The 26,802-nt window shown below is 46.4% G+C and overlaps 1 protein-coding gene across 1 annotated transcript; it reads right to left on the minus strand.

Moving 5' to 3' along the window:
* Positions 1 to 16,477: 16,477 nt before the first annotated feature.
* Positions 16,478 to 23,408, minus strand: LOC144226871 (leucine-rich repeat flightless-interacting protein 2-like). Its single transcript, XM_077758385.1, has 7 exons — positions 23,394 to 23,408; positions 23,172 to 23,241; positions 22,999 to 23,048; positions 21,100 to 21,217; positions 20,194 to 20,273; positions 19,038 to 19,142; positions 16,478 to 17,348 (listed from the first exon to the last, which is right to left on the minus strand). The coding sequence occupies exons 1-7, from the start codon at positions 23,406 to 23,408 to the stop codon at positions 17,238 to 17,240; spliced, it is 549 nt and encodes a 182-aa protein (XP_077614511.1). The 3' UTR covers positions 16,478 to 17,237.
* Between the last annotated feature and the right edge of the window lie 3,394 nt (positions 23,409 to 26,802).

A 26,802-nucleotide genomic window follows, 5' to 3' on the forward strand; every position in this document is an offset into this window, starting at 1 on the left:
GAACTATTATCATACTTGGCATTATATTTAAAAACACTATTAGAAAATCAAGAATGTGACAAAATGCCAATTATAGGCAAAGATTCACATATAAGAGAGCTAACAAAGGTGGCAGAACACTTGAGTCACTGTTATAAAAGCATGAATTGACAGCTACATAATAGATTATACTATTTAAAGACACATGACACATTCTTTTAAAATTTCCAAGAAACGTTTAAGGGAAACAATATATTAGGCCATCAAAAAGTCGTAATCCAAAAAAACAGTGTTAAAAGCTATAGTATGGCCCTCTGACGTCAAACCTGGATCAAAAATGTTTGGACCTGGCTCAAAGTTATAACCAGAAGAAGCCACAGCTTTAGATGCTTATTATTAAGTCAAACTCAATGAACTCATAAGCAATCAACTCAAACCTCAGTCTGTAGAGCATGCAATTCTTGAGCTCAGGATCCTGAGTTCAAGCCTCACGTTGGGTACAGAGCCTACTTAAAAAAAAGAAGAAAAAAAAAAAGAAAATATAGTAAAGATCTAAAATATTTAAATCAAAAAAGAATTAGTTAAGACAAAAGCAGAAGTGACCAATTTAAAAAGAGTAAAAAATAATAACTAAAACCACAAGCTATGCTTTGAAAAAATAAATACCTGACAAATCTGAGAAAGGACTGAGTCACAATGAAAAAAGGAGCATTTTAATAAGAGATTTTTAAAAAGTTCTTTGGGCACTTGGGTGGCTCAGTCAGTTCAGGGTCAGACTCTTGGTTTCAGCTCAGGTCATGATCTCATAGTTTGCAGGTTTGAGCTCCACACTGGGCTCTGCACTGAGAGTTTAGAGTCTGCTTGAGATTCTCTCTCTTGCCCTTTCTGCCCCTCCCCTGTTCATTCATATTCTCTCTCTCTCTCTCAAATACATAAACTTAAAAAAAAGTTCTCTCAAAAACTGAGATTGCTCGGGTGCCTGGGTGGCTCAGCCAATTAGGTGTCTGACTTCAGCTCAGGTCATGATCTTGAAGTCCGTGAGTTTAAGCCCCATGTGGGGCTCTGTGCTGACAGCTTAAAACCTGCAGCCTGCTTCCAGATTCTGTGTCTCCCTCTCTCTCTGTCCCTCCCCCACTTGTACTCATGCTCTAAAATAAACTTTTAAATAATTAAAAAAACCTGAGACTGCTATACACACTTCTGATGGATAAATGAAAATATAACCAAAATAGGCAATTTTTCTAGGAAAATTATATATATAAAAAAAACTTAACATAAAAAGCTGAATGGAGAACCAATCAGAAAAAAACTTGTAAGGCCACCAAAGATCTACCCTGTATCAATTCCTATCAAGTCTACTAAATTCTTAAAAAAATTTTTTTTAATGTTTGTTTACTTTTGAGAGAGGCAAAGACAGAGCACAAGCGGGGGAAGGGCAGAGAGGGAGACACAGAATCTGAAACAGGCTCCAGTCTCTGAGCTGTCAGCAGAGAGTCTGACGCGGGGCTTGAACTCACAAACCATGAGATCATGACCCGAGCCAAAGTCAGACGCCCAACGAACTGAGCCACCCAGGTGCCCCAATTCTTCTTCTTCTTTTTTTTTTTAAAGCAGGTTCCACACCCAGCACTGAGCCCAATGTGGGGCTTGAACTCATGATCCTGAGATCAAGACCTGAGCTGAGATAAAGAGCTGGACACTCAACTGACTGAGCCACCCAGTCAGTGGTACCCCAAAGCCTACTAAATTCTTATTTCATCAGTATTAGCAGGAAAATTCTAGGTCAAGTGAACAAAATTCTCACCTGAATCATAAAACAGAGTCCTGGCTCCTTAATCAAGTCCCAGAATTGTGCTAGTTTAGACCCAGAAGCCCTTGAATTTAGGGGAAGCAGGGTCCTCTTGAGGAAGGACCCCTAAAATACACTAATAAAAATCAGAACTGTTAATCTTTCTCCTAAGGGACTTACAGCCTTTTACTAGGCTAGCTATACATCGGCAAAAAGGAAATAATCAGACCTTTCAGGGACTACTGGCTCTGAATGGACACTGATTTTATGAGACTCAAAACGTCACTGTGGCCCGGCCCTATACTCAGAGTAGGAACTTCCGGGGACCAGATGATCAGTGCAGTATCAGCTCGGGTCCATTTTGTAGTGGGTCCACCGGGTCCCTGAGCCCATCCCGTGGTTATTTCCCCAGCTTCTGAATGCACAGTTGGAAAAGACATACTTAACAGAATCCTCACACTGCTTCCGTGACCTGTTGGGTAAGGACTATTATATGGGGGGTAAAAGCCAAATGGAAGGCATTAGAACTGCCTCTACTTCGGAAGAAAGTAGTAAATCAAGGCAATATCACACCTAAAGGGACTGCAGAGATTAGTGTCACCACCAAGGACTTGAAAGATGCAAGGGTTGTGATTCCCGGGTCCCCGCTGAATTCCCATATTTGGCCTGTGCAGAGGACATATGCATCTCAGAGAGGACAGTGGGTTTATCATAAGCTTAACCGGAGGTGACTCCAACTGCAAGGGAGTCAGCCAAGCGCGGTCCGTGGCCTGAGCACGCCTGCAACCAGCATCCTGCGTCCTGCAGCCAGCGGCGCAGGGTTTGAGGCTGCTGATCTGGCCAGTGTGTTTCAGGTAGGAAGCCAGGCTTCCACAGGGTTCATGTGGTTTGTTTTCTGTCCTTCAAGAGTCACAGTCCTGTACTGCCTCCTGTCCACTGTTGGGAAGCAGCTGTTTCACACACGTGGCCTAGTTTTCAAGCTGATTTATGGCAACATGACGAATCTAGTCTGTTACTACATTGTGGCCAGAATCTTCCATATGCTTAAGAGTATATTTTCTGACTACAGTACAACTAAGAATAATTAAAATGATAACAATTTCCCAAATATTTAGAAATTAAACAAAACACTTGTAAATAATTCATGGGCAAAAAAACCCCCCAAAAACCCAAAAAAACCCCCGTATCATAATGGAAATTAGAAAATATTCTGAACTAAAATGATTATGAAAATACAACATATCAAAAGTTGTTCTGTTTAGAGGGAAATGTATAGCTTTAAGAGCTTATATTAGAAAAGAAAAAAGGTGTAAAATCAATTATCATTTTAAAATATTTATTTTGAGAGAGAAAGAGAAAGAGCAGGGGAGGGGAAGAGAGAGAGAGGGAGAGAGAATCACAAAGAGGCTTATATCAGCACAGAGCCTGACACACAGCTTGATTTCACAAACTGTGAGATCATGACCTGAGCTAAAACCAAGAGTCAGATGCTTAACCAACTGAGCCACCTAGGCATCCCTAAAATCAGTTATCTGTCTTAAGAAACTAGAAAAATTAGTGGTGTCTGGGTGGCTTAGTTGGTTAAGCGTCCGACTTTCGCTTAGGTCATGATCTCACGGTTCGTGGGTTCGAGCCCCGCGTCAGGGTCTGTGCTGACTGCCAGCTCAGAGCCTGGAGCCTATTTCAGAGTCTGTGTCTCCCTCTCTCTCTGACCCTCCTCTGCTCACACTGTCTCTCTCTCTCTCTCTCTCCTAGAAATAAATAAAAATATTAAAAAAAGAAACTAGAAAAATTAGAATTAAGCCCAAAGTGGGATGGAAATGGGAGGTAAACAAAAATAAACAAATAGATAAAAATGAACACATCCAAATTTTTAAAAAAGATTAATAAAATTCGTAAACCCTTCACAAAACATTTAAGAGCAAACACAAATTGCCAGTATCATACATGATAAAGGGGATGTTATTATAGAACCTATAGACATTAAAGCAATGGTGAATATAATGGACATTATCTGATAAATTCTACAATTCAGACATATTTCCTTGGAAACCACAACCGTCCAAAACAGACATAAGGAGAAATAATGTGAATAGTTCCATCTCTCTCTCTTTCTCTTTTAATGTTTACTTCTTTATTTTTGAGAGAGAGAGAGTGAGAGAGAGTGCGCACAAGTGGGGGAGGGACGTAGACAGGGAGATACAGAATCCAAAGCAGGCTCTGAAGTGTCAGCACAGAGCCTGAGGCGGGGCTCGAACTTACAAACCATGAGATCATGACCTGAGCCAAAGTAGGGTGCTTAAAGAGCCACCCAAGCACCCCCCCTTTTTAAAATTAATGAATAGGCCCACATCTCTTAAGAAAATTAAGTCTGTAATTAAAATTTTTCCCTCAAAGAAAATCCCAGATGCAGATAGTTTCACTGATGAATTCTACTCATCAACTAAAGTAGAAATAAAGGCAGAATTCAATTTTAACCAGTCTTTTAGAAAAGCGAGGAAGAGGGAAGACTCCCCAATATGTTACAGATCCAGCATAACCCTGTTACCAAAATCTGAGGATGCTCCAAGAAAAAAATAAAAGGACTAATAGCACAGAGACTCCAATATCCTAAAGTAATTTTTTGCAAAACAAATCCAGCAACATAAAAAAGCAGTCAGTTACTGATCAAAGTAAGGGAATAAAGGAGAAAAATCACATGATTATCTCAATAGATGCAGAAAAGGAATTTGATGAAACGTGTTAAAACTCAGAACCTATTCATGGTAAAAGCTCTCAGTGAATCAAAAACAATAAGGACTTTCCGCAATCTAATAATAGGTATCTACAGAAAACCCAAAAGAATAAAAAACCATACAGACAACATACTTGATGGTGAAAAATTCAATAATTTCTGTCAAAAATGAAACACTTGTTCTCTTACCACTTATTTCATGTACCAGAGATATCAGCCACTGTAATCAATCAAAGGCATACAGACTGAAGAGGAAAAAAAAAGTAAAACTATCTTTATTCACAGACCACACGATAATGTACACACAAAAGCCAAAAAGATAAAGAAACTACAACTAATAAGTAAATTCAGCAAGGTTGAAAAATAAAAGATCAAGCGCAGGTCTATATTCTAGCAACAAACATCTGGAAAATGAAAATTTTAAAAGAGTATCATTTACAAAAAACATGAAAAACTTTGTGGTTAAATGCAATGCAAGATGCTAAGACTTTTATGTTGAAACCTACAAAACACTCCTGAGAGAAATTAAGGCAGAACTAAATAAAAGGAAAGATATACCACGTTCATGGGTCAAGAGACTCAATATTGTTAGATCTGTTCTCTACAGATTGAGTTACAATTTGCATTCAAAATTGCAGATGACTTTTTTTGGGTAGAAGTTGACAAGTTGATTATAAACTTATGTGGAAATGCAACAAACCAAGAATAGCCAAAATAATTTAGAAGAAAGTTAAATGACACATATTTCAAGACATATTATGAAGCTACAGTATTTGCAATGTAGTATGTTTGACTAATAGATTATGGGGCAAATTATGAGAGTCCAGAAAGCTACTTGATTTTTGAGAAAGACACTAATCCAATTCAATGTGGAAAGGAATGTCTGATGCATATTCAATAAATGGCGCTGACACAACCAGGTTTTTGAAGGGGAGAAAAAATATACCCAGACCCCTACTGTACACTCTACATGGGAACAGATGTGAGACAGATCCTATATCTGAATGTAAAAAATCAAACCTGTGAAATTTCTCAATATAGGAAAATATATTCATGATCTGAAGTAGGCAAAGATTTCTTAGAATATTCTTAGAATACAAAAGATATTAATTAAAAAAGTGTTAATTTGAACTTCCACAAAATTTTAAAACTGCTGCTCATCAAAAGATACCACAAAAACAGTGAAAAGACAAGCCAAAGACTGGGAGAAAACATTTACAATTTATATATCCAACAGGGGACTGTTACCCAGATTATGTAAAGAACGCGCGTAAACAAAATTAAAAAAAAATTCTTTAAAAAGCTTCACTTGGACATTATTTCACACACATAACGCAAGGCATATTAAATGTACTTAAATGTACGAGAAAGTGCTCAACATCACTAGTCATCAGGGAAGTGCAAATTTACACCACCAACATACCACTTCACACTCACTAGAATGGCAAAAAAGAAAAAAAACACCGATTAACGCCAAATATTGGTGAGGATGCAGGCAAACTGGAATTCATAACAACACTGCTAGAGGGACTGTAAATTGTTAAAACTTTTTTGGAAAACTGTTTGGACGTTTCTAATCATGTTAAACATACACCTACCCTATAACCAGTAAGTTATGTTCCAGTTTCAGGAATGTATGACCTTCTCTAGAGGATCATTCTTAAATACATAATTCAATAATGTTTGAATTATGAACCTCTGTTTGCTACGTCATATGCTAAGTGTTGAGGATACAGAGTTGATCAGTCTCTGCCCATATTATGCCCAAAAGTGGGATGGGAGAGTGGAGAGGGAGCACATCAATTTTATTATGGGGTCCCTTTTCTCAAACTTGCCCAAAAAGAGAATCACTTGGGATGCTCCTTAAAAATATACATTCCACAGCCTATTTGGGGCCAAGAAATTCCTATAATCTGGAGATTTGGAAAGACACAAATTGCTGTGTGACATAAAAAGACCTACCCTAGTCTAGGAGTTAGGGAAGGCCTCCCTGAGGAACTGTCATTTAAATTAAGATCTGAAAGACATCCAAATAGGAGTCTGCTATCATACTGACCACTAGATCAATTTAATATTGATTTTGACATAAAGGATATAATGTCTTTCACACACACACAAACACATTTGGAATTTTTAAAACTGAGAGTTACATATTTTTTTAATTTTCTTAAAATTTTTTTAACATTTATTTTTGAGAGAGAGAGAGAGAGAGAGAGAGGGAGAGAGACAGAGCATGATCGGGGGAGGGGCAGAGAGAGGGAGGGAGACACAGAATCTGAAAGCAGGCTCCAGGCTCTGAGCTGTCAGCACAGAGCCCAACGTGGGGCTCGAACTCATAAACTGCAAGATCATGATCTGAGCCCAAGTCAGACGCTTAACCGACTGAGCCATCCAGGTGCCCCAAGAGTTGCATTTAAAAAGCAATAAAAACTAATATTCTAGCCTAGTAAGAGAAATATAATCTAGATCTACTTTGGACTTCACAGATAATTAAGTCGACAATAATACAGCATGGCTGCACTGATAAAGGAAAAGGGAAAGCTTATAAAGAAAGTGACATCCAAGAGAAATCATAAAGGTCACAAAGGGGCTAACCACTAAGAAAGAGCATCTCAAAGGGAAAAGAGCATCTCCACTTAAAAGAACAAATATGGGATGGACCCCAGGTAAAAGATGGGTAAAATGAAGAGACAAGATAACTATACTTAACATGTATAAAAGTGAACTCATTATCACTGATGGTACACTCACTGAACTAGGAACCAAAGAGAAGGAATAATTTTATATTATTTTTCTTTTGGATGGGAAGCCATGGAGATGAGTTCATTTTATACACAGTAAGTTCTAAGTGCCTATAACATCTACAAACTGAAACAGATATACAGTCGTGAAGCTTATGGAAAATCTGGACTGGAAATATTCAACCTCTAATTTAATGTTTCAGAAATTCTTTTTTAGCTAGGAACATAAAAAAAATGGGCTTAATACCAAGAGTTTAGTAGCCTTTTATTATTTTTACTGCTTTAAGAATAACTCAAGTTATTAACCTTTGGGGTTATGGAGTTCCCAAAGATTTGATAAAAATCACACACTTCCCTGAGAAAATGCACATACACACACATATAATTTAACAGATTTATGGGCTTTATACTACATCTGAAAATTCCTAGTAACTCCTGGCTTATAGGATTTTACTTAAGTCATTAAAGATTCTACTCTAGGAATTCCAGGTAAATACTTAAAATAAAGAGTAAGATGAAAAGAAAGCTGGCTTATCAAAATAACTGACATTAGAATACATCAGTGGTTTATTTTTTGCACTCAGGACGTCTTCACATTCTTAAAAAGTATTGGAAACCTCAAGGAGTACTTGTTTATGTGGACAGTATCTATTCCTACTTATCACATTAGAATTAAAATAGTTAAATATTTATTTAATAAATAAACCCAAAACGTAACAAAACTAACATTTTAAATGTAAAAATGTGTATTTTCACAAAAAAGGAGCATTAACACGTTGCACATCTCTTTAATCTGTTTTAGCAAGCTGGGATCTTGTGTATATCTGATTCTGCATTCAAATCTGCATTCGGTGTGCGGCAGGCTTCATTCTTAAATGTGAACAGATAGATACCCAACGTCAAAAACTTCGAGAAAAGGAAAAAGTATAGTACAACAAAGACACTTGTAAATCATTATACCTGATAAGGGTCTACTATCCATAATATATAAAGAACTCCCACAACTCAGCAACAAAGACAACCCCATTTTTAAAATAAGCAAAAGGTCTGAATAAACATTTCTCCAAAGACATACAAATGGCCAATAAACACACGAAAGGATTCTCACTATATCGGTACTCGTTAGAGAAATGCAAATCAAACCCACAGTCAGATACTGCTTTATATTCACTAGGATAGCTGTATCATTATTATTTTTAAAGCGCACACAGAAAACAAGTGTTGGCAAGGGTATGTAGAGACCGGAAGACTCATACACTGTTGGTGAGAATGTAAAATGGCGCAGCCAGTTTGAAGAACAATCTGGCAGTTCCTAAATAAGTTAAACATAAGGACCACGCGACGCAGCAATTCCACTGCTAGGTATATACCCATTTTTATCGTGTCCTCCCAGTTCTCATTTACCAAACGATTCCCTCCTCTATTTTCAATCCCAGAACCAAGCCAGAAACCAGAGGACTCGCCCTTGACCCCTCCTTCATCCCTACCAGGTCTTGTCACTTTCAACCTCTGACACCATGTCCAGGGCCAACGGACTCCCACACGGACGGCGGCAATAACCTTTCCAAAAGGCAAATCTGATCAGTTCCACCTGTTGCTTAAAACTCAGCAACAGATGGTCGTTGTTCTTTGCGAAAGGCCTAGAGCTCCGCAGGCTCTCCCGCGACACCCTCCGAGCGCCCGGGCTCCGCGGCGGCCTTGCCACCTCTGTTCCAGACACGCCCGCCTCCGTCCCGGCGCAGACGGGCCACGTGCATCCCGCGGCCCCCTCCCCGCCGACTCCCCAGGACCCCCGCTCCCGCTCGACCTTTGGGTCCCCCCAACCGCGCGTTCTGCGGGGGACCCTCCCTGCCCCACCCCCGGGCCCCAGGAAGCCGTGCCAGGCTGGCGAACACCCCACACTTCCGGGGGCCTGGTGTCCGCCGCCCGTCTCCCCGTCCCGTCCNCTGCGGGGGCTCCACGCGCACGTGTCACAACCATGCGCACACGGGTGACTGTCCACCTGCCCCGGGAAGTAACCGCACCTGCGCGACAGGTGCCGTAGCTTCACTCTAGGCCCGCTTTTGGGGTGCAAGTGCGCCTTGGCGCTTGCCAGGTGGGGCTGGCGGGCCACGCCTGGTGNGTGGAAAATCCCAAGTATGGTTCTGCAAGGCACAGCAATCCCGTCTTTAAAATGGGCATATGTTTTCATCCATGGTGAATTTTTTGGCGTTAAATTTTTTTTAAGTTTATTTTGAGAGAGCGACAGAGAGCACCAGAGGGGAAGAGGCAGAGAGAAGGAGACAGAGGATCTGAAGCAGGCTCTGTGCTGACAGCAGAGAGCTGGCTTGGGGGCGCGAACTCACAAACCCGTGAGATGACTACCTGAGCCAAAGTCAGACCTTCACGGACTTGGCCACCTAGGCGCCCACTTGGACACTAATTTTGATTTTTACTTGAATCATTATGTTTTGAATTTATTTTTTCAAAGTTTTTATTTTGAGAGAGAGAAAGTGGGGGGGGGGACAGGCAAAGAGAGGGGAGGGAATCCCAAGCAGGCTCCACACTGAGCTTGGAGTCCCATGTGGGGCTGGAACCCACAGACCCTGAGATCACCTGAGCTGAAGTCAGATGCGTAACCAACTTAGCCCCTCAGTCGCCTGTCTTTATTTTTTTAAGATTGTTTCTTTTTGTTTTTCCTTAGGTTTTAAATTTTATTTTTTAAAAGTTTATTTATTTATTTTGAGAAAGAGAGAGAGCATCAGCAGGGGAGGGGCAGAGAGAGAGAGAGGATCCCAAGCAAGTTCCCCACTGTCAGCATGGAGCTGGAGGTGGGGCTTGAACCCACAAACCCCAGGATCATGACCTGAGCCAAAACCAAGAGTCGGAGGCTTAACCGACTGAGCCACCCAGGTGCCCCAGACTATTTTTTCCTTAAAGATTTTATTTTTAAATAATCTCTATACCCAACATGGGGCTTGAACTTATGACCCAGAGATCAAGAGTCTCATGCTCTATAGACTGAACCAGCCGGGTGCCCCTAAATTTGTTTGAAATCATTTAAGATTGTGGGGGAGCCTGCGTGGCTCAGTCAGTTGAACATCCAACTTTGGGCTCAGGTCTTGATCTCGTGGTTTGTGAGTTGGAGCCCCGCATCGGGCTCTGTGCTGACAGCTCAGAGCCTGGAGCTGCTTCGGATTCTTTGTGTTCCTCGCTCTCTGCCCCTCCCCCACTCATGCTCTGTCTCTCTCTCTCTCTTGAAAATAAACATTAAAATTAAAAAAAATCATTTAAGATTGTGTTAAAAGCTTAATTTTCTTTTTATGCTTGTTTATTACATATGGAGAGAGCGCAAGCTGGGGGGGGGGGAGCAGAGAGAGGGAGAGAGAATCAACTCGGAGCTCTATCCTGCCACCTTGAGATCACGGCCTGAGCCGAAATCAAGAGTCCCAGGCTTAACTGAGCCACCCCAAGGCTTAGTTTTCTGACATCATCTCCACATTCCCCACCGGCCCTGGGGCAGTGGGATCCTGGCTTCTCTTAATCAGAGAAGTTCTGGGAGCCTTAGAGTGTAGCCTTGGTCACCACCTTCTCCGCCCGGCAGCTCTAAAGGGTCTGGACTCACATGATTGACTTGGGGCTTCAATTGCTGTGATGTGAAGTTTTATATTTTATGGACTCCGTCAATCTCTTTGTGATTTATTGCCGTAATTTTTTTTCACCCCATTCCGAGTTCAGGATAATGGTATTTATATAGCAGGTTCTACCCGCCTTTTATGACTTGAATTTTTACTTTTAATTTCTTCCTTATAACTTTTCAATAGTTCAACATTATGGAAGTGACTCGTGGTTCATGTAGAAAATGCAGAACCGTGTAAGGAGGAAGCTAGAAATCCCGTGTCAAGTTCTCACAGAGCCTCACGTTAGAAGCTTTGGGGGGCACCGCACGGAGACACCGCTGAGATCCTCTCTCGTGCCCCTTTGGGCGCCCTCGTGCTTGCTCACCTGACCTACCAGGAGCTGTTAACACTTCTTCCAGAAACACCCGCTGACCTGCTGAGGATCAGGCGGGCTGAGGAGTACAGACCTTATGTCAGTCCCTCTGAAAGGACACAGTCTAGCTGACAGCAGCCTCCGTGGCACGGAGCCACAGCCTGGGAGTCCTCCGGGAATGCAGCCAGCGTCCTCTGCCAGGCTGGCTGTCCCCCCGCGGGGACCTGTCTCTTCACGTCTGTCACATCTGTTGCACCTGGCAGAAGCCACTCACTGCCCCCACAGGGGCTTTTATCAAAGTTATGGGAGCTGGTGGTATTTTTTTTTTAAACTTCCACATGACTATTAGAACAACTGTGAGATTCACACCCCGCCCCCCAAAAACCTCAAAGTGATTTTCCTAAGAAATGTATTAAATCTATACATTTGGGAGAAAGTTAACATCTTCATGATATTTGTTCTTACTACACATCTCTATCGTTTTTCATGCTGTGTATCTCATAGCAGGATGCACAGATTTCCTCTAATACAGGCTCCTAGGTATTAAAAGCTCGTTCTGGCAAATTTTCCTTGTCTTGATTCGGCTCTTTGGGTCACCGGTGCTGCCGCGGCCACCTTTGCTGAGGTGAGGACTCGCGTCGTCGCCCAGCTAAGTCAGATTCCCACATATTTTGTTTTCACAGTCACGTATTTACGGGCGCGTCTCCTGTGTCTTACTTTGCTAAACCTTAGCTGTGCTAAATCTTGGGGAATACTTTTCTGGGTCTGACCTTTTGTTTTGTATTAGGTATGCAGAAGCAAGGCATCTTTTTTTTTTAATATCACCCCACAGACTTGGAGGAGGGAGTAATGACTGTTTTGTTCTTTTTGTGTTCCTTTTTCACATTATAACTAGGCTTTTAAGATGACAAATTAGGGGCACCTGGGGGGCTCAGTCGGTTAAGCGTCCAACTTCAGCTCAGGTCATGATCTCATGGTTTGTGGGTTCGAGCCCCGCGTCGGGCTCTGTGCTGACAGCTCGGAGCCTGGAGCCTGTTTCCGATTCTGTGTCTCCCTCTCTGCCCCTCCTCTGCTCATGCTGGCTCTCTCTCTCTCAGAAAAAAAAAAAAAGATGATAAATTAAAGTGTCTCGGCGTGGAAACATTAAACCACATGATCTTCAGCCCCACTTAGTGAAGTCTCGGCGGGTGAGGAATGACTGCTCTCAGGGGCTACAGAACCGCAGGCCGGGTGAGGTCGGTGAGAAAGGCCAGCAGACCAGAGTCAAGAGGCACAGGGGGCTTTGCCCCGGGGTAACTTGTACGAGAAGCCCAGGCAGCAGAAGCTCTCGAATTGGGAGTGAGGCAACAGTTCATTCAAAGCGGAAGAGCCCGACAGGGGTGCCATCTTCAGAAGGCAGAGCCGGGTGGGGGTGGGGACAGGGACGCCGTGTGTGCCCACGGTGGTGGCAGTGGCCCCCGAAGGCTAGTGGCAAGGGGCAAACACAGACCTACAGATCCCTCCTCCCGCATCCTGGCACCCACATCTTGAGATTTAGGGAGTTCTTTTAGCATTCTTGGCACCAAAGTCTGTGCTGGGGTCTTCCCCACACAGAACTCCAGGCAACGTTGACACCAGCGGGCACGAGCTGGCTTCTCACACGGCCAACCCCAGATTGCGTCCACCGGAAGAGGGGTTAGTCCTACGAGACTCCCCGCTGCCAGCCCGCACCCCCCAGGCTGTCCCCCGCGCTGCTGACCAGCTGGCTACAGACTGGAGGGCTCTAGTGGCCTCCTCCTCGGATTCAGCGAATTTGCTAGGGTGGCTCGTAGAAGTCAGAGAAACACACTTACCGGCTTATTAAGGGATATGATAAAAAGTATACAGGAAGAGATACATAGGGTGAGGTCCTGAACAAAAGATCTTCTGTCCTTTGTGGAGCTTGGGGCCTAGGTTGGTGGCCACCCATGGGTACGGGCAGCTGCCAACGGAGACACCCGGCCACTCGGGATTAGCAGAGCCTGCTTGGCATTCAGTGCTCTTGGGGGCAGAGTAGGAGCCACCGGGCAGGTGGTGGGGGGGGGCTATTCTGGCAGAGAGGGGAAAGGAACGAGCAGTGGGTGTTAGGAACCCACCGCAGAGATCGCACCAGCCCGCGGAAAGGCAGTGTGGTAGCAAGTGTGGGGCTGCGGCTTGTGACAGCTGGGAGACCGGGAGCAGGGTGGACACCTAGTCCTGGACGCTCCGGGACACAGGGCAGTCCCCGGCCGCTGCGCTGGGGGCCTCGAAACCCCCAAGTGTCCGCACACCTGGCTGGGGTCAGGCTAACAGGTGCAGGAAGCCGGCAGGTCCGCAGACGGCAGCTCTCATTCCCAGACACCGGACAGGCGCGCGTGGGCCACACGCGGCCTGGCCGTTTGGAGAAACACCCCAGATGCTTCCGCCCCAGGCTGAAAATCTGAACCCACTGCCTCCGCCTGGCACTGCCCCTAACCCCATCCCCCGCTGCCCTCTCCTGCGGCTATCAGTGTGCGCGGGTTTCTCTTCCTTGAGATGGGCCGCCGTCCGGTGCTTCCCAAGAGCTCGGCGCTGCGCAAAGCAGAAACCCGTATTTGCTATAATAACGTAAGTTTTCAAAAATATCAACAGTAAGTTTTGACTCTTTAGTTTACACCTCAGATGATCAAAATGGGAAATCAAAAACAAAAAAATGAGGGGCCCCTGGGGGGCTCAGTCGGTTAGGCGTCCAACTTCAGCGCAGGTCATGATCTCACAGTTCGTGAGTTCAAGCCCCGAGTCGGGCTCTGTACTGACAGCTCAGAGCCTGGAGCTGCTTCGGATTCTGTGTCTCCCTCTCTCTCTCTGACCCTCCCCGTGCTTGTGCTCTTTCTCTCTCAAATATAAATAAACATTAAGAAGAAAAAATGAAAAATGGAAAATAACACCTCACAGAAACTCTGAACTGCATTTGATTTACTTATTCATTTATATCATCCACTTATAATGTCTTAATGGGTCTGTGTATATCCTAAATGCTGTTTTGTTTCTAACAATGAGGGGCGCCTGGGTGGCTCAGTCAGTTAAGCATCTGACTCTTGATTTCGGCTCAGGTCATGATCTCACGGTTTGTGAGTTCAAGCCCCACATCAGGCTCTACACTGACCGTGTGGAGCCTGCTTGAGAGTCTTTCTCTCTCTGCCCCTCCTCTGCTCATGCTCTGTCTCAAAATAAATAAATAAAACTTTAAAAAGATAATAAAAATGAAAACACTTTGTAGGATACATACAATAGGGATCCTGGTCCAGGTTTTCAACCATCTCTTTTCTCTTTGCAATTTTCTGATGTGAGTCAAAGCTGTGGTTCTCATGGGGGGTGCTCTGGCACTACCCCCCCCTTCCCCGCCGCCAGCAGACATTTGGCAACATCTGAAATATTTTTATTGGTCACAACTTGTGGTGGAGCCTGTTTGCATCCAGTGGGCAGAGGCCAGAGGAACCGCTCAACAGCCCCTGATGCACAGAACGGCAGCCCAGCAAGCAAGCGCCATCCCGCCCAGGGTGTGGGTAGTGCGGGGTCAAGAGACTCCCGGGTGAAAAAAGCTGGTGACAAATTCTACAGCTGTATCTGAGGAAACGCTGCAGTACGTGAAATAAATTGGACAATCACGATCTGTCTTCCTCTGGATTAGGAAGCGGGCGTAAAATGCATCTGCTATTTCTGCGAAGAGGGGCGTGCAAGGGAGACTCTGAAGGGTTGACCTGTGTGGAGCCGCGGTGCGGGGGAAGCGCCACCTCCCGGGACAGGGGACACAGGGAGCCCTCCTGTTACCAGGGGCGAGACTTCCCGCCAGTCACCTCCTCGGGCTCTGGCCTCTCCGTGTGCAGCCTCGCAGCGCTTTTGTGAAAATTAATTCAGTGAAAATGTGTATCTCACTGCCAGGCGTGTGGGAAGTGCTGTGTTTGCTATTTTTATTAGTATTGTCTGCGGTCTCTGTATGTGGGTTTTTTGCTGGTTAAGCATAGTTGTATTAAGATGTTGGTTGTGGCAGAAACCTTGAGGATGAGACAATGCAGTGAACATCTCTTCCTTGCCAGCTGGCCCCATACGGTCTGAAGAGGGTGCTGCAGTGACCGTGCAGGACGCGAGGGCCCCCCCTCCTGGTTCCTTCTTTCTCGTTCACAGTGCCTGTGCTGTGCCACCCAGAGGTGCCCGCACTCCAGCAAAGGAAGCCCCCCTGTCCTGGCCCCTGGCCCCCTGTGATTGTCTGTCCCCTCATGGGAGGCGGCCCCAGGCCCTCCAGTGAGGTCTCAATCCCAATTTGTCCTCCCTCAGCTCCAGGACATTCTTTAGAGTTCTCTTCTACCCTTTCTCTGTAGCTAATGCTCTGTGGTGGGTTGATCATTCTTTCTATTCAATTTCCCCCATTCAAATGACTGGGGGGGTTTCTGTTTCTGGATGGGGCCCCGATACGTTGCATTGTTGAAAGAACTTGGAAGGCTTAACGCTTATGAGGTAGAATTTCAAACTTGGAAGTCTTTCGAAACCAAAGTATCCTGACAAATTGTAGATAAACATAAAAACCACGTTGCTGCGGAGACTTGAACTTCCACGGGATCAATGCAAGGGTAGATTTCTGTATGAACACTGGTCTTGAAGATGCATCAGGCAAAGCGGGTCTGTGGGCGCCGCCCTGCGGACTGGGGCCTGGATGAGCTTACCTGGGGAGCGCTCAGGAAGGAGGTCTGAAGTGTAAGCTGTCCTTGGCACCAGGAGATATGACCCCCCTCTTGTGTCCTAATGAAAAGTAACCTGGTGTCCTGGACCCAGACAGTGCGGGGGAACGGGCCCTTCTGACCTCCGCCCAACCCACGCCCCCCACGCCAGCATTCTCCAGTGTCGACGCAAGGTGACACCATCTTGGTTTGCACTCGCTACTGTCCCGAAAAGGTGGCCTGAGTAACCAAGGTGACTTCAGGCCCAATATACACAGAGTAACGAAAAATCAGCAAGTAGCCAAACTTTCTCTACTATTTTTGTCCTTGAAGAAACTGTAGTTGTCTTTAGTCTGTAACTTCCTCAGTTTATTTTTTATTCTAGGGATGCTAATTCTTATAAGTGCACTATCCTTATTCCTGTGAATATACTCTTTGTTTATTAACAGGGAAAGAAAAATTAATTGATTTGATATGCTTAAAAAAATAAAGAGAGGACCCAAAACGTACAGAACAATTAATATGAAAGAAAGATCTTCTTTCTCGGAAAGAAAAATACAAACCACATTGCTAAAGTCTTTCAACATTTCATTTTTTTAATTTCTCTAATAGTACATTCTTTAAAAGAAGTTAACAACTTCAATTCCAAATATAAGGATTAAATAATGCAAATGAAAAGCTGTCATTTTTCAGTGGAGCTATTGCCTAATTACCCTGGAAAAAAGTATTCTTGTGATTGAACTGATGCAAAAATCCCTTAGAAAAGCTTCATTTGTTGCCTGGAAAGAGTCTTCTTAAGGTCACTTTTTACTTCTAGACCGTCCCCTTGTTTCGAGTGAAAAGAGTTTCGCTTGGTAATGGCTTGTGGTTCCACAGTGTTTTGCGTATGAAAAGCGTAGACTAAGAGATACTACTGAAGTCGCTCACATTTGTAGATTGTGCTCCCAAAGGCAGTCCCAACACTAACATTTTCCCTCAATTTTCAGCAAGACGCAGGAAAAGAAAACTCAAGTCCCATTTTAATCTTTACTTCGATTGCCACGTTCAAGGGCGTCGCGAGGCTGCTGCGCGTGGGACACGGAGCTCCCGTGGGCCCGGTGTGCTTGTTAAAATGACCTGCAGGTTGGAGCAGCGGCCCCAGCCCGGGGCGGGTCTGCAGACAGAGGCATCTGGTGGCCGCAGGGGCTCCCGGGGGTGACCCGGAAGCCGGGTGCCCGGCGGGCGTTCTCTCAGAAGCAGGGGAGGAAGCAGCGATCGTGGAGGGCAGCAGAGGCGAGCCCACGAAACCGCGCTCTCCGTCCACCGAGCGGCTTCGTGCGCGGGGCTGGTGCTCACTGCTGGGACAGCAGCGCGCTCCGATTCGCTTTCATTTTCTCCAGACGCTTGACTAGGTGGCCATTGCTCACCTCAAGCTCTTCTGTTTTGTCCAACGCGCAGCGCAGCTGGAAACAGAGAGGGAAAAGGCTGCTTGGAGGAAGCTGCTTCCTCCAAACGTAAAAGGATCGCCAAGGGTCCAGCCTGCGGACAAGCGCGGTCGTGGCCCGGACCCGCCGAGGCCCCAGAAGTACATACACACGGATCTGCGAGCAGAGGCACTTTCCTGAACTGTCCTTAAGGTACACAAAGGACAAGAATCTGGCCTCATGAGTCACTAGGCAAGCGTCATCCTCTGAAACAACTTGACCCCGGACATGACGCGGTCTTGGGGGTCCTGATGGTCTCACAAAAGGTAAGGGAGGCAGAGAGAGCAGGGCTGAGCCCAGGCCAGCGGGAGGAGTCGGTCCCCACAGCCCGGGCAGCCGGGCTTCTGCAACCAGAAAGCGAAGCAGAGGCCGAGCCGGTCCCGCCCTGGAGCCACGGCCACAGAGCCTGGCGGTCAGAACGGAAGCCACAGTGGCAGGGAGCCACGGGGACCAGCAGGCAGCGGGGCAGAGTGCAGGCGCCCTCAGGTGGGGGTGGGGGAGGGGACAGGGCAGCCCCGAGGTTGTGCAGACACGCATCACGGGAACAGGGCCTGCGGCTCTGCTGCTGAGCCGAAACCTCCAGGAGGGTGGCTGGGGTCCCGGAAGAGGTTAACCCCCCCACCCCCCAGCCCCCTCTCACTGGCAGGGGCGGAGGCAGAGGCAAGCCCTCTTGGCCAGAAATTTCCCCAAGTCAGGCCTGGAGTATTTCCACAAATCCGAATCAAGTATAGATTCACGAGACACCCAGCCCACGAAGGACAAGCCACCTGAGCCACAGAGTCAGACCCTCGAGGGTGACACGAGCCAGTCCTCAGAAGTGGGAAACAGAACAGCTGTGTGTGACATCTTTTTTTTTAATGTTTATTTTTGAGAGAGAGAGAGCGAGACCGTGTGTGCATGAGCAGAGGAGGGGCAGAGAGAGAGGGGGACAGAGGATCCAAAGCGGGCTCTGCGCTGAGAGCAGCGAGCCCGACGTGGGGCTCGAATTCATGAACCGTGAGATCATGACCTGAGCCAAAGTCAGACGCTCAATTGACTAAGCTGCCCCGTGTATGACATCTTTAAAGAATTAAGGACAATTTACGGTTGTTAATGAACAGTTAACAAAGAAGCAGGACCACGTGTGACCGTACGACAGGAAAACATCAGGAATGAACACACTTTGAAAAAACCAGAAAAGGTGAACGAGACGATCTGTCAGCAGTGCGGCAAGGAGATGGAAGTCCAAGGTCAGGTGGCTAAGAAATGCACGGGCTGCAGGGAAGGTCTGCCAGAAGGCCTCGGGTTAGAACCCGGGGGGAGGCGGAGAGACCAGGGAAGAGGGATACTTAAGGAGGTCATGGTTGAAAACTTTCCATACTTGATTTACAAAAAAGACTTCCTGGTTCCAAGAAACACCACACGCTCCGAGCGAGCAGAACAAATAGAAGAAGCCAGCACTCGGCACGTTAGGGTGAAGCTGGAGAGAATCAAAGACACAAAGAACTTGAGAGAAGCCCGAGGACAAGGACGGACTCTCGGCGCAGCCTTGAGAAGGTGGCCCACCCAGGGTGGTGGCCGTGACAACCGTGGTTTGGCCTCAGATTTCCCCCAGGCAGCTGCTGCCTCTGTGGGCCAGCCAGCCAATCACTTCCCGCTCTTTCCCTGCAAACAGCCTAGAAAATTTACCTCTCTTTGGAGTTTCCGTTTTTCAGCCTTAAGTTCATCTTCTATCTTTTCGGCATTTTCAGCCGCCGATTTGTAACGTGCTACTTGACTCTCTAACCTTATTACCTAAAAGGAAGGGAAACACCGCACATATAAATTCATAGGCCTGTTATCTTTCTCCAGCGGCTTTATCACCTGTGAGATCAAGGGGTGTGGCTTAATGAAATGGGGAGGACGGAGGATGCAAGTCGTGATGACCTAGCATTTGGGGCTACTGTATAGGCTCCAACCAAGCAAGCTGTTTGAAGCAACCCCGGTGCCGACACCTGCTAGGGCCCCGTTCCCTCTCTGACCCCTGGTCCAGAAGGGTGGCTCGCACAGTGCTGCCGTCCCCGTCCCTGCGTGGGACCCTGCTGCTGGGGAAGGCAGGTCCATGCAGAACGATGCTGAGGCAAAGGACCGCGGCGCTGGTCCAGTGTCTCCTGGCGTGGCGCGGTGAGGAGGTGGGAAGGAGAAGGGACGCCCAAGAAATAGTAGGGGAGAAGACGGAGGGTTTGGGACGGCAGCCCACAGCCGGGTCTGCGGCGAGAGACAGGAGCAGCCACAGGCCAGCGGGGACCCAGGGTCCACGGAGACCCCAGCACCTCCCTCAACTCCTGCCTTCCCGGGGACGCTGCTCTCACTTCTCTTTCCCCAAACATCCCCCAACGCTCTAGCCGCATAGAGCCACCATTTTAATCTCTCCCTTTGGTTAGGACACCGTTTGCCCCCAGTTTGCCCAGCATGCTCGCAGCGTGAGGACCCCACATCTAGAAACCAGAGAGAGCCACCTGGTTGGGAAAGACAGAAAAACCCAGGCGAGAGGAATATCCCCACGTGAAGTGCTTTGTAATTAAATAAATTATCTTTAAAGAACAAACTAAAAAACTGCCCGGCCACATTACCTATTTTCTACAACCAAGCGTTGTTTATAAAGGGTTAGTATCCATTATAATAACCCGAATCCTAATAGTGATCTTCCCTACTCTCCGCAGGAAATACACTGAGGACTTTTTTTGGTTCTAGAAATCTCTGTCTGCTTCTCTGTGCTCAGCCTTTCCGAGCGAGTTCTAGCAAGCACCACTTATTTAATCATCACCTTCACTCTGCCCAATGTTGCTTAAAGGCGTGCACGTACATTTTGTTCTAATGCGGTTATCTCTTGCTCAGACTTTGCAAGTTTAAATTTGAGGTCGCTGATCTGTCTGTTGGCGTCCCCTAAAGGGTGAAAGAGAAGGAGAATGTGTTAAGCTCTTGGGCTTTTTAAAGTGTTAAGACAATAGTTACTGGGAACCAAGCCCGTCCTTAGTAACTGGCATGCAAATCTGTGCGTGCTGGCCTGTGGCCCCACACCTGGTGGAGCCCAGACAGAAGGCGCAGTCCCTCCAGGAGCCCAGGTGGGCTAGTGCCAGGCAGGGGAGGGGCAGGGAGTGGGGAGAGACGGGGAGAGACGGGGAGAGACCGGGAGTTAATTTTATCTCCTTTAAGGCTCTTTCTGGTTTACTTGTATAGAAAAATGCCTTTGAATTTTTCCATAAACAGGCTGATCAAAAGACAGTTATACTGGGGCGCCTGGATGGCTCAGTCAGTTGGCCGTCCGACTTCGGCTCAGGTCATGATCTCACGGTTCGTGAGTTCGAGCCCCATGTCGGGCTCTGCGCTGACAGCTCAGAGCCTGGAGCCTGTTTCGGATTCTGGGTCTCCTTCTCTCTCTGCTCCTCCCCCACTCATGCTCTGTCTCTTGAAAATCAACCAACATTTAAAAAAAAATGGCAGCTGTATCCAGCGTAGTCAATATGGTTTCTCACACTGGGTCGCATGGTGGTATCTTGGTGCACCAGTTCTCTCTCTTAGGCTCAGACAGAAACATCCTTGCTCTGCCCACCTGCCCGTCCTTGGGCACCTGCCTACTGTGCTCAAGGCTTTTGGGGGGCCAAGGGGGATCCCAGGCTTTCTTTGCCAGGGTGGTTTTTCTCTTCCAGCACAAGTACCATAAAAATAGGACACGCAAAGCATTAACTTCTATGCAAGGGTTGACATTTACTTTGTAGGTCCATTACATGCATGTCTGTCCCGTTTTCTAGGAAGTCGTCTCCAGGATGCGGATTGTCTAGCTTGCCGTTCTTCTGTCTCTCTTCCAGCTGCCCTTTGAGTTTCTTAATCTGAAAACACCCACCGATAAAGTATGTGAATTTCTCCTTTCTCAAGGAGACTGAAAAGCTGAGCGCAGAGCCTATCAGGAAGGAAGTGGCGTGGAAAGAAACAACACCCCATAAATACAATCAGATGTTGCTCTGCAATTATTCTGGGTGTCTTCCAAGGTGCCAAAGAGATAGGGGTCACGTAATCAAGTACAAGAAAAATGTAGTAAGAGGTTACAATCTACCAGCCGCCATAGGGAATCTCTCCCCTTTAATAACCCAACCAAATAAATAAAGGAAAAACTTTTGGCCGGTAACTGCTTGTCTCAGAAAGGAATAGTAAAGTGGGTGAAAATGGAACTAGATTTACAATATCAGGCACACATTATTTTGTAACTCTGGGTGAAAGGTTATTTCTAAGTTTGAGATTCCTCTTGAATTCAGGCGGAGAATGTGCACAGAGCACTTGAAGTGTTTATTTAAGAGTTAGCAGGTCAGTGTGCTGGTGACCTTTTGTTTATTTCGCTAAGAGGCCAGGAAGGGCCTTCTGGAGCCTTCTAGGCACAGAAATACTGTAATCATGTGCCCAGCAGAACTGTGTGGCCGCTCACAGAGCCTGGTCAAGGTGCAGGGGTCAACCTTCAAGGAGCTGGGCTCTGCAGAGCTCTCTCCTCTCCCCGGGAGAGGCGGGTAAAGCCAGAAATGCAGTCAGCAGCCAGGACTCTAGAAAGTTAACGATGTCTATTGGGGAGTCTCCCAGCCCTTGTGCTGTTAACCTGTGACCCTGGTGGCCCGGGGGGGGGACCCCGCTTCCCTGAGCGGCCAGCACCAGCAGATCAGACCCCCTCACCTCTACTGACCACTGGCATTCTCTGCTCTAAGAAAGTACAGAATCACGATGGATTCATGTTCTTAAAAGATCAAAGGAACCTCAATGCTGTCACCGCATTGAGTGCTTTCCCTCATTCTGAGAGAAATCTTCAGGGTGCCTGGGTGGCTCGATTAAGCGTCCGACTTCGGCTCAGGTCATGATCTCATGGTTCGTGGGTTCGAGCCCCGCGTCGGGCTCTGTGCTGACAGCTCGGAGCCTGGAGCCTGTTTCAGATTCTGTGTCTCCCTCTCTCTCTGACCCTCCCCTGATCATACTGTCTCTCAGAAATAAATAAAACATTGAAAAAATTTAAAAAAAAAATCTTCAACAGAATTGTAACAAGTAAGTCAAAATTACTGTTGATTAGGCTTATGAAGGCGAATGGGAGGAACTGAGTTTCCTTAGAAAGTGACTGTGAAATGATTTCATAACTATCCTGCAGACGAAAGGACCAAAGGAATGGCTGTTTAGTGTTTCCTGGGGTGGACGAGAGCCATGGAGGTAAACCACAATTAAAACAACTTTGATCGGCTGGAACGAATCTGCTGGAAAGGGGTGCTGATCGCTGAGAGATCCCCAAACCGACTTCTCCGAGCCAGCAGAAGTGAGAGAAGCGGTGTCTGGGGTGGCTCTTGCCTCACGGCCTTAATGGTTAATCCAGGCTCTTCCCGTAAATATTTAAGCAGCAATTTGCATGGAGCGTCCCAAATTCAATGCCATGGCCTTGAGTCTTTGGGGACATCCTCTCTAAACCTCCCGTGACCCATGACGCCCTACTTGGATAAAAATATTAAGAACACAGGTTGGCTTGATAATCATTGCCGGGCATGGTATGCTAGGGTCTTCCCGATCAAGGAAGAAGTATATGGAAAGGTGGTCAGTTTCAGGTGCCCCCGCTGGAGAACTTGTCAAGTAATGAAAAGATTGTTACCTGTTCCAATAAGCATTCCCGTTCGTCAAGAAGCCTTTTCAACCTAATATCTAAAGAAATCAAAAAGACAGAGGTTGAGGTGAATCCGTGTAGCGCACCTTTCAGCAGACCGCTAAACCGAGGAATGTGCATTGGGGTTAGTGAAACGGATGATGGAGGTGTTATACACGTACCACAGCGGATGAGGCCACAGGCAGGGCTGGGGAGGACGTCAGCCGAGGGAACTTGACTTGGGTCAGCCTCCTACAACATGCTTATCTCACCAGGGACAGCATCCGGCTGCATGCAAACAGGCTAATCTTCCACTTTGGGCTACATGCAAGGACTCTAGCGCCAAACCACACTGCAACACAAGATCTCACAGGCTCCGTGGTTTAACATCATTAGCAAGGTACAAACACACCGAACATCGTGATACGTATCACCGGCATTTTCATGATCCTTGACTTGGCAAGTTTATGTCCCTGAAGAATTTATCACTCTCTTTTCTCTCACAGGCTCACCAGGGTCAGAGCTTTGACTATGTGTCTATGACTAAGTCTGCTGACAACACATCTGCTAACCCGCTTGTCAAGAGCGGATACTATCTCAAGAAAGACGCAGTAATGCTCTAGGTTTCTATCGCCCTCCCCCGACCCAGATACAGAAGCATCTCAAAATCCCCTTCCCCCAAAAACCTTTCTCTGAAGGGGGGGGTCGAGGAATACGATCCTGAGTACAGAGGAGGAGACCAAGGCCTGGGTTTGGGCAAAACCCACCCTACACCTCGGTAAAGGACAAATCAGGATGATGTGATGGTGACAGTGATGTTAATGGGTCCCTCGCGGTCACTGCGTCCCGGTTCGGCTCTAGCAGGTGCGCCTTCACCCGCAAAGCCCCACAGGTGAGCCTTGCCACTTCGTCCCTCTTCTACAGGCGAGCACCCGAGGCCCAGAACAGCTGAGAACTGTCCTCAGGGCCGCACCCCTAACCATGGCACTCCTTCCTCATTCCAGATCTAAACCCGGACCTTGGCGTAGGAGCCGGACTCCCGGCCCCAGACGCTTACTCCTGAGGGGCCACTGATCTCACACTGCACAGCTCTGACTCACCACGTGGAAAGGAAGTAATCTGTATAAAATGCAATTTGTTTTCATCTAAAAAAAGATCACCTATCTAACATGCTTACCCAGGTTACACGCTTTCTCTAAGTTGCTTTTCCAAACACCCCAAGTTGTTATTTTCAATTACAAAAGACACGAAAGCAGAAGTGTCAAGCATAAATTTATGATCCTCTGGAGTTCTATTTTAATGTACGTAATCAAACTGCTTCTGATAACTTATTCTTTCTCTTCTGCAAGCCCACCCAATGCTGAAATGAAAACATTATAAGCCCAGCTCTTTATTCAACATTACTTTTTATTTTATCTTATAGTTTATATAGGCATCGTAAGAAGCACTGAACATACTTGAAAATGATCTTGAACCTCACCTACCTATGGCACAATTTTATTATGATATTTCTTTCTATGAAGACTTCCAATATCCTGGACGGCAAGTACAAAATCCATGTTAAAAGGTAACGATAGCACTAGGCAAACAAAAAATAAGGCTAACGTGACCTTCACTCTTATGGTGAGAACATGAAAATTGAGAAGTAAACTTTTAAGGAAGAAAAGTTTGGAAGCAGAATTGGAGAGGAAGTTTAAAACTAAATTGTTCGAAGGAAATGGAAAAAAGAAAGGAGCACATTAGTTTGGTATAAACTAGACGGGCCTCACTTTTTGAAGGAAATGGAAAAAAGAAAGGAGCACATTAGTTTGGTATAAACTAGACGGGCCTCACTTTTTGCAGTTTTACAATTTTTTTTTTTTTTTGCAGTTTTAAAAACCAAGTCTGATGTGGTGATTGCACGGTGGGGTATTGTCAGTATGGTGGCTACTATAATACTTAACCAGGGCACCGCACACCCTCCTTTACCCTGTATTTACTAAGTGCTACGGCTCATGGTTGGCCCATAATACCCGGTTACAAATAGATATAAACTATTCATTTAAAGACCACACTTGGAGTTTTTAGAAACAAGGCGTCAAAGCAAATGAAGTCAGGGTGCTTCAACTCCAGAGTTCTCTCTTAAACTGAGAAATCAAAATGAGTTGCCTATTAAAGGTTTCACTTGTTTTAAAAGTCTTCTTTTTCTGTATTAAACTCCAATGAACTTTCCGGTATGTGTGTTAAGAGACCTGAGAAGCACTTGGTGTGACAGGGACTTGGGACAGGGGGCAGCCAGTGCAGATGGCTCCGGAAGCATCTGAACCCCCCTGGTCTTCCTGGTCATTCTTCTGGTCTGCACATTGTCACCTCATCGGTCCAGGTGCAGCCTGGTCACCCACCGGCGGCCACCACGGTCCCTGAGCCCTCCTTCTCTGCGCCGCCCTGCCTGGATCTGGCACACAATTCTGGAGGCCAGTTTCCGACTCCATTTTCAGAGAGCAGACAAAGACGGGGAGGGTGAGCAGCTTGCTCAGAATAATACGCCACCGGGAGCATAATCTTCCCTGTGGGGGGTTAATTTCAGCCATCGTGGGCCCCACGCCCCTCTGCCCACGGCAGAGGAAATGTCACCTCCCGTCTGCGTTTGCAAAGAGAGTGAGGCAGAGGCCGAGGCCTCTCACGGAATCCACTCCTGCCTTGCACTGACGTAGTCTGACTATAATCCACACGGTCGGTTTTCACCGTCCCTGGGGCCAGCCCCCCACTCCGGAGAGCATCTCCTTCCTGCAGAAGGCAGAGCACGGGACAGGCCCTTCCCCCTGTTTATAGGGCCCAAGAAGTCTGTACAGATGGGGACTGTATACGTCAGCCACCACCAAGGTCATTCACATCTTGAAAAAACCTCAGTCGCACAGTGTATAGGATGAAAAGGAGAGAAGGAGGGTTTTTCTCCTAAAGGACAGTTCTTGCTGTATACGATCATCACACCGAATGAGCAGGTATTCTAACATAACATAACATAGGCACAAACACCCCTTCCTCTCCTTCCGGAGCCTGGACATTGGGAATGGATCTCTGATGTTCCGCATTTCGATGGTGGGCTGTACGAGGCGGACTCCTAGGAAAGGGGTCTATCTCTGTAAACCCCCAGAGCTAACACTGCAGGGTCCTGGTGAGAGTGGAAATGTAAATGTTCAGGTTTTCCATTCACTAAGACTCAGGGCCATACATCCTGTTCCCAAAAACTCTTGAAAAAACTTTTACTGCCTCTCAACTTCTGTACATTGTAACAAGCTGTCACTCAAAATTCCATTACCTTTCCCTGTTTCTCGCATAGACTCATAATTATACTTAATTATACTTTTGGAGGAAGGTTTTCATTTTATATACAGTAGTACATTCTGGTTTGGGGCTGGAAAATATCCTCATTTTTAAATTTAAGGCATCAACGATCAGCACTCTCCTCTGTTTTGGATCCTGCTGAAATCTCAGGGGCCTGGGTGTCTCTGGGGATGTGGCTGACAGGAAGACTTTCCATTCTTTTCTAAGTCAATCTTTTGACACAGAATCTTTCCAAACTGCCTCATATGCCTCTGTGCCTTCCTGACCTGAATTACCTAAGGTAACGATTTCTTGGTAACTTTAAGGGCCTTCGCGTGGACATCAATAACCGTGCTACAATGTCATTTCCCCGCTGGAGCAGAGTCACTGCTGTTCACACTGAAGGCTCTTAGATTATCAAGAGATGGGGTGGCTGTTCAGAATCCCTTTTTTTCTTTCTTTGCTCGCTTGCTGATTCTCAGCTGCCCGCTTCCACGAGGAGCTGGTTCG

Source organism: Crocuta crocuta, unplaced genomic scaffold (genome assembly GCF_008692635.1).
Source record: "Crocuta crocuta isolate KB4526 unplaced genomic scaffold, BGI_CrCroc_1.0 scaffold290, whole genome shotgun sequence".
NCBI lineage: Eukaryota > Metazoa > Chordata > Mammalia > Carnivora > Hyaenidae > Crocuta > Crocuta crocuta.

What these genes read in the sequence shown, in the direction of transcription:
- LOC144226871 (XM_077758385.1), bottom strand. An exon ending in GCATGTAATGGACCTACAAA is followed by an intron (nt 20,274 to 21,099) that starts GTAAATGTCAAC and finishes TTCACCCTTTAG; the next exon opens with GGGACGCCAACAGACAGATC. An exon ending in TAACCGCATTAGAACAAAAT is followed by an intron (nt 19,143 to 20,193) that starts GTACGTGCACGC and finishes CCTTCCTTTTAG; the next exon opens with GTAATAAGGTTAGAGAGTCA.